Source organism: Peromyscus leucopus, chromosome 2 (genome assembly GCF_004664715.2).
Source record: "Peromyscus leucopus breed LL Stock chromosome 2, UCI_PerLeu_2.1, whole genome shotgun sequence".
In the NCBI taxonomy this organism is placed as follows: Eukaryota; Metazoa; Chordata; class Mammalia; order Rodentia; family Cricetidae; genus Peromyscus; species Peromyscus leucopus.
In genome coordinates this window covers 128660002-128668275 of record NC_051064.1, presented here as the reverse complement: position 1 = coordinate 128668275, position 8274 = coordinate 128660002, and the positions used below count along the sequence as shown (strand labels likewise).

Sequence of the window (8274 nt, the reverse complement as noted above, 5' to 3'; positions counted from 1 at the left end):
GATATTTTTAGGGACTTGCAAAAGAATTTGAGGCCTGGAAATTTTTATTAGCCCCACAAGAAAAAGAAGAAAATGGCAACATGGAAATCAGTAAATATTTAATCAAATGCAAAGTGTAACATTATGGCAACTTCATTAACTGTCGAATTTGGTAGGCATAATTTTTATTACATTTGATAAGGATTTATAGGTTAGAGTTTTTCTCGATGCACAAGATTTCCTGAGTAGGCACCAAGATTGGGGAGAAATTACTGTTGACCATAAATTACATAAATTACTCGTGGTTTAAACATGTCTCTGGCTGTCCTGGAACTCACTATGTCATCTAGGTTGGATTCACACTTAAAGAGATCCTCCTGCCTCAGCTTCCTGACAGCTGGCTCTTCGCTTTCTTTTTCTTTATGCATGCTAGGGTAAGTACTTTGAGTTGTATCGGATGCTCCATTGAGACTTTAAAAGAGCCCAGGACATGCCCCCTTTTCTGAGTTTTGCCACCTAGTCTGTCTGTCAGATTCGAAGTAGCCTTTGGCAGGAGGGCATGTAGGGATGCTGCCTTCCCCTGAGATTTTTCTGATTGGGGCTGGAGAGAGAGAGTTCATTTGGTAGAGTGCCTGCCTAACATTCACAAGACCTTACTTTCAGTTTCCAGCCCTATGAACAAAGTGTGGCAGTGTGTGCCTGGAATCCCAGCATAGCCTTGGGAAGTACGGCCATGTTTTTGTTTCTCTGAAAAGGGAAAGAAAAGCACAAAGAAAGTAGGAAAAGAGTGGGTAAGAGGAAGAAAGCAAGAATCCTCTCTAATGACAGCTAACGTTCACTGGAGACAGTGTATTCGCCAAGCTACTGAGCTCTTCACACATACTGTCTCAATTGTCACCAAACAGCTCTCTGAGGTCAGGGTTTTTATTAGGTCTGTTTTATAGAGAAGCCAACTGAGGCACCAAGGGCAAAACAAGCTGCCCAGGGTCATATTCAGAGTAAGGGGGAATTTAAGAATTTTTCCAAGTTAAAAATAATTCATAAATGAAATGGTGTCTGTGATCATTAATGGCAGGCTTTAAGAAAAACAACAACAACAACAACAACTGGAAGCCAAGCCTGTCTTCAGTACTCTATCTTCAGCCTCAACCATTCTTGGGAGCTAGGGGGACATAACTCCCTGGACACTGGGATTAGCTTAGTCTGTGCCAAGCATTGGTGGGTTGCTTTGCCCCTTCATGAAGTGGCAATCTGTCTAGGGTACAGGACTTCTTTAATCCCTGTGCCTTACACTATGGGGGCCCATGACTTGTGTTCAGAAATGCAGCCAGTGGCGGGGTGGGGTGGGATGATATGTACACAAAATGCTCGCTGCACAAGCATGAGCAAGAGTTCATCTACCCAGTATTCGCATCAAAAGCCAAGTGGGTGTAGCAACCCTCTTGTAATACCAGGATCTGGGAGGCTGAGGGAGATTTACCCTAGGCAAGCTGGCCAGCTAATCTAGCCCAAATGAAGAGCTCTTGGTTAGGTGAGGGACCCTGCCTCAGTAAACAAAATAGAGAGAAATCAAGGAAGACACCTAAAGTCAATCTCTGACCTCCATGCGAATGTGCACATACATGTACTCAAGCACACACACATTGAGAGAGAGAAAGAGAGAGAGATATGCTTACACACATGCAACACACACACACACACACACACACACACACACACACACACACACACAAATGCAAAAGTAATCACAGCCTGGTGAGGCTCACTTGATGACTTCCCCAGTTAAAATTCTCTATCGCTTCACTTAGCCCAGAAGCCACAGCTCTGAGCTTCCAATAGCATACATTTCAATGTAATCAAAAAGCAAACCAATGTACGGGGCTTTGATGGGCCTCTTCTGTGCCAGGTGTTGTTCTAGCAATTGCTATGTGCTAAGCAATTCCTGCATAACGGAGCATCTAGCACCAGGTCCATTCTACCCAGCCCTAGAGAGCTGCTTCCCTCTGCTTTCCCAACACTGAGATTGTGTGCAGGTACCACTATTTCCAGCCTTTCCCTTGGGTGCTGAGGACCAAAGGCAAGTCCTCGTGCTTTTGTGACAAACACTTTACCAATGGAATTATCTCCCCAACCCCTAATGATCTGGCATCCTCTTCTGTATACACAATGAATAAATAAATCTTAAAAAAAAAAGAAAGAAAGAAAGGAAAAGGAGATTGAGACAGGGTCATGGACCTGTGCAGACAAGGGAGAAGACACCTCTACTTTTATGGAAAAGAGATCCTGTCTCAGTTACTTTACAGTTGCAGTGATAGACTACCCTGACAAAAGCAACTGAAGAGAGAGAGGATGTATTTTGCTCACAATTCTAGGTGATCGTCCATCACTGAGGGTGTGTGCTAAGGCAGCAGAAACCTGAAGCACCAGTCACATTATACCCACAGTCAAGAGTGGAGAACAGCAACTTCATGGGTGCATGTTAAAGCTCAGCTCATGTTCTTCACGCTTATTCAATTCAGGACACAGGGAATGGTGCCACCCACAGTGGGTGGATCATCTCACCTCAACATAATCTATCTCGATTGTCTGTCTCAAATTTTAGGGTTTCTATTGCTGTGAAGAGACACCATTACCATGGCAACTCTTATAAAGGAAAACATTTCACTGAGGTGGTGGCTGACAGTTTCAGAGGCTCAGTCTATTATCATCATGGCAGGGATCACGTTGGGCGTGCAGGCAGACATGGTGCTGGAGAAGTAGCTGAGAGTTCTACATCTTGCAGACAACAGGAAGTCAACTGAAACACTGGGAGGTATCCTGAGCATAGGAAACCTCAAAGCCCACCCCCACAGTGACACACTTCCTCTAACAAGGCCATACTCACTCCAACAAAGCCACACCTCCTAATAGTGCCACTCCCTATGAGATTATGGGGGCCATTTACATTCAAACTACCACCCTAAGACTCGCTGTCACTCCATTTCCCAGGTTCTAGATTAAGTTAAGTTGGCAATTAAAATTGATCGTCACACTTCCGAATGAAGACAACACTGCTGACAAAATTCAAGTCCTATATTTTGAACTTCTAGCCTCTAGAACTGTTAGAAAGTAAATTTCTACATTCCAAGCATGTAGTGTGACAGCCTTCACAAACTGGTACGCCAAAGCACATAGTGCTCCCCTCAGTTTCTGGTGAAGACAGACAACTCAGAGCCCAATGAAATCTTAATTTAAACCTAAGTAGTCTCACCCCAGAGTCCATGTCTTGTGGTATGTTCTCTGTGCTATCCAACATGATAATCCCAGACACTTGAGGTGTGCCTAGTGCAGGTGAAGAATGATATTTTTCTGTTTTATTTAAATAGGTGAGTGTGTGTGTGTGTGTGTGTGCTTATGTGGTATGTTCATATATATATGCCAAAAGGTCAATACACTGGTTTGCATTGTCTACCACTCTCTTATTTTTTTTTAGACAGGGTCTTTTATTGACCCTGGAGTTCATTGATTCCACTAGACTGGCTGGCCAGCCATCCCCAGTGCCTCAGCTAAGGTTTCTATTGCTGTGATAAAACACCATAACTAAAAGAAACTTGGGGACAAAGGGGTTTATTTCAGTTTAGAGTTCCATATCACAGTCTATCAGCAAGGGAAGTTGGGGCAGGAATTCAAGGTATGAATCTGGAGGCAGAGGCCACAGGGGAGTGTTGCTTACTGACTTACTCTGCCTGGCTTGCTCAGCTTGGTTTTTCACACACTAGGACCTCCAGCACAGGGGTTGTACCACCTACAGTGTGCTGGGCCCTCCCACATCAGCCACTAGTTAAGAAAATGCCCCACAGACTTGCCTACAGGCCAGGCTTATGGAGGCAGGTTTTCAACGATTCCTTCCTCTCAGATGACTCTAACTTGTGTGGAGCTAACACTAACCTCTCCAGGACACCCAGGGATCCTCCTGCCTCTACCTCCCCAGTGCAGGAGTTACAGGGTACTGCTGCCTCGCTTCTTTATGACGTCGTCGGGGACCTGAAGCCAGGGCAGCCTCATGCTTACAGGGCAAGTACTTTACCCACTGAGCCCTTTTCTTTCCAGCTCAAGAACTGAATTTTTAAACTTATGTTAAAATACAATTAAAATTTCAATAACTCTGTGAGGCTGGTGGCATTCATATCAGATGTGGCTTTATGCAGTTTTAAAGACGGCACTTAAGGATTTTTCAGCATCTCGCCGAAGCCTGTGTACTCTAAGAAACCACCTCTGCCTTTGTTCCGTACTCCTGCTTCTTTTACCTTTTTTTTTTTCTCCTGTCCTTTCTGATTCAGTCCTCTGTGCCTGGTTTCCTGTGCAGGGGAATAGAATGCAGGGGTTGGGGCGGGTGGAGCCAGACTGGCTTTCTGAATCCTGTGGCCTGGACAGTGCAAGGTCTTGGCACTGCTCTGAGCATGGGTGTTAGCCAACCAAATGCCAAGCGGCACAAACACTGAGTGACATTTTCAGAACTATTAATATTTCATCAGAAGTGATCACTTTTCCTTTAAATACACTCTTAAAAGGTTTTCTACATTCTTAACTATAATTTTATTCAGTCTAGGTCCTCAGAATTTTCCCCAAAGGAGCACATCTTCAATTTCATAATGAAAATCAAAAAGGAATGAAGCTCGGCTTGCAAAACTCAGAGTCAACATTTCCAGGAATTCAGCCCCTCTGTAAAGAGCAAAGCTACGTAGTGGGCACCTACAGTATGCCAGACACTTTATATATACAGTATGCCATTAATTTATCCGACATGAATTTATTAAGTACCTACTGTGTACCAGAAATATGATGGACTGGCTCACTGTGTAGCTCAGGCTAGCCTGGAACTTGAGATCCTCCTGCCTCAGCCTACCAAATGCTGGGATTACAGGTGTGTGCCACCACGCCCCAGCTCAGAAACTCAGTTTTCAAAATCAGCTACTTCGCAGCAGCTCTGTGGTCTATCTGTGGGTCACTGCTTCTGGCTTTTTGAGTTGATAATACACCTCCCTTGGTCAGAAGATGGCTCTGCGAAAGGAATCAGCAGATCTTTCTCCATCATCTTGCTTTCTCCATCATCTTGCTTCTCCAGGGCCCAGCAGCTTACCTGGTACCGAAAGGTCCGTGAGTAGTGGAGAAAAAGGAAGAAGGATTCAGATCACACAGTTAAGGAGTATAGTGTCAGTTCACCGAGACTGGCTGCTCCGGGCTGTCTCCATCTGCCTCTGTTCTTTCTTCCTCCAACTCCTGCTGGTTCTTCCCAGGGTGAACCCTTGGAGGGGTAACCACTGTTTTGTGGGTGGGAGGTGGGGTGGGGGGGAGACCAGGGACTGCCTGGCCTGGCCAGGTGCTGTGCACGTTTGTAAGGAGAAGCTACGGTGGGGGTGGGGACTATCGATCCCTAGTAAAGGTGAGTGAGCGGAGTTTTTTTTGTTTTGTTTTGTTTTGTTTTGTGTTTTTTTTGTTTGTTTGTTTTCCACCTCTGCCTGCCTCCATGTCCCAGCACTGGGATCTGCTTGGGAGCCAAGGGCACTAGATCAGGTCTAGAGTCCGGAGCTTTTGAATTCCAGTCTTCCCTCTTGAACTCTGGACACAACCTTTTAGGACTTGGAGACTCAGTTTCCTCCCACCGTGTATGCCGAATAAAAAGTAGTCCTAAACTCTTTAGCTTGAATAGGATAGGGTTTGAGCTCAGTCCTTGGCCTTCGGCAGTTAGGCTTAAAGCCAGAGGACCAAGGGGCAAGTCCCCCACCCCCGCAGGCTCTGAAGTTTGTAATTCATTGGTGGGGTAGAGACACTGTTTCACTTTGACTTACTTCAAAAGGGAGGCTTCCTGGGGTCTTCCCAGCTGCACCCCTCCCCCACTCCACCTGAGATCCTTGGGTGCGAACGCCCGGCCCGTGCCCCCGCGCACCCAGCGGCCGAGCCGTTGCGCTTGAACCCACAGAAAGAATCCCAGCTCTCGACGGCAGGGGTGTGGGAGCTACTCGGCACGCAAATCTGCTGGCCCCCGCCCGGGCCCGCCCTGCCCAATCGGCGCCCGTTTTAAGGGTTGGGACCCCTGCGGTGCTGAGTCGCCGCTCTGCGCAGAGGCGCCACAGGTGTCCGCTGGGGACCTGGGCTAGGCTGACTGCCAGCACAACACGGCATTGAAGATTTCTTTCTAGGGAGGCAGAGCAGCAGCAGCAGCAGAGAGAGAGGGACGAAAGGGGGCAGCCGGGAGAGCTAAAGCCAGGACCTGCGGTGGGCGGGGGCCGTTAGCCCTCCGTGTGCGCCGGATCTCTGGGAAGGTGGGAGGTGACAGTCCCATGGCCTGCCCTCACCCAGTCTAATACAGTGCCCAGCCCTTACTCAACCCTCTTAGTGGCTTGACAGGCGAGAATGGGCTGAGTCCCAGGCCCTGAAAGGTGTCACAGGGACGTCGCAACGGGGGAGTGCCGGGTTCTGTGGGGAGAGCCAGTCCTCCCCTCCAGCCGTTCCCAGATGTCATTCTGCCCGCCCAGGCGCTTGGTTCCTGAGTTCCGGGGCATTCCACGGTTACTAAGTTACTGGTTTTTGTTGACTTTTAAATATTTTCTTCTAAGGGAGAGGGGGAGGGGGGCAAAAGTCAGGAAAGAGCAAATAAAAGCAAGTCAACATAAGCCCCCCCTCCCCAAAAGAAAGTCGCCCCCTACTCCTCATCCCTACCCAAACCAAAGGCCTCTGAAACCCACCCCTTGGCTGCAGCAACAGCCAGCCAGAACTGACTACTTCCCAGGCCCAGTCCTCAGCTCCTTTTCTGGTGAATGAGGGCTGGTGGTGGACAGTCCCTTTGTCTCCCAGCCCTGGGTGGACAAAGGGGCTTCCGGAAAGAGAGAAAGAGGATGGCTAGTGGAAATGGGCTCCCTCCATCCTCGGCCCTGGTGGCCAAGCGTCCCTCCGCCCTGGGGCCATTCCCCAGATATGTCTGGATCCACCAGGACACACCCCAGGATAGCCTAGACAAGATTTGCCATGACATCTGGAAGAGAGTTCAGGGCTTGCCGGAGTCCCTGCAGCCCAGGACCTCGCTGGAGAAACTCTCCGCTCCAATGACTGCGACTGTGAGCTTCCAAGATGAGTGAGTAGTACCCTGTTTGGTTGATTATCAAGGAATGAAGGGAGGGAGATTGTAGTCTGACTTCGGGTTGAACGATCTGGCCCGGTGTTAAGCTCTACATACATTTTTTTCCCTCCCCATAATTCTTAGTAGGGGCAGTTTGGAGGAGGGAGCTGGCCAAGGTCCTGAAGTTTCAGCGCGAGGGAAGAGACCTTTACTGGCAGCTTCTTTCCAGCTGCTAAGGAGACATTTCTCATTCTAAAAGCAACTAAGATGAAGATCTGGGGTCCTTACAAGAGCATTCTCACCAAGATTAGGAATTAGATCACTGTCTCCAGAGGCAACTGGATGATCTTTCCCCTCTTGCAGGAAAAGTTCAGGCATTGGCACAGATGAGTCTGGTGGTTTGGAAACCACATCTGGAATCCCCTAATACAGAAAGCAGCTGTCCCATTCAGCATCCACAGAGCTACTGCAAGAGCGCACATCAAAATATTTACTGGGAAGGCATTGACATATTCAGAGGACATAATAGAAAATTAAAGTGCGGGAAGATGGCTGTAAATAGCCGGTTTCCGGGATGGGAAATCCCATGTCTGGGAAACACAGAGCTAAGTGTTTCTGTACTAGGGAAAAGTTGAGGAGATATTGTTGGGGCTGGATGTTGGAAAGGCGAGGAAGGGGCAGAGAGGAAGAAGGGATCTCATTAGGAAAAGGAATGCATCCGCTGCAGTGATTAATGTCACTGCTGAGTACTCTTTCAAGGCTCTGCATCTTCAAAGTGGGCTGTGAGCGTTAATTAATCCTCCCAGCATCCCTATGAAACAGGTATTAGTGTCCCCATTTTACAGATGGATTAAGTGTTAATAATTAAGTGCTAATTAAAGACTAAGTGATAATTAAGTGTTGTCTGCCCCCAACACATGCTCCAACTCGGTTCAGAGCTGGGGGAACCACTCAGACATTTATCGGCTGCCTCAGGTTTCAGGGCTCTCTAAGCAATAGCTGAGAGGGAAGGCTACGCAGAGCAGATGCTCAGGTCGGTGCTCGCTCCAGTCCCTTTGCAAGCTCCTTTGCTCGATGCAGATGAAGGTAGGAAGCATGCTGGCTGCTTCTGCCTCCTCTGCCTTGTGCTCAGCGGGACCGACTCGGATGGAAATGGCCTTTCTATAGCCAGAATCCTGTGGCTAGTCTGTGGAGTGGCA

General features: G+C 48.0%; 1 protein-coding gene across 1 annotated transcript in view; it reads left to right on the top strand.

Annotated features, from left to right (window-relative positions):
* Nucleotides 1-5901: 5901 nt before the first annotated feature.
* The window catches only part of C2H1orf94 (chromosome 2 C1orf94 homolog), a 43601-nt gene continuing 41228 nt past the window's right edge, over nt 5902-8274 (top strand). Inside the window, exon 1 of the mRNA XM_028857708.2 lies at nt 5902-7090. Within this exon, the coding sequence (XP_028713541.1) occupies nt 6777-7090 (314 nt within the window). The 5' untranslated portion in view covers nt 5902-6776. The remainder of the gene's footprint in view (nt 7091-8274) is intronic.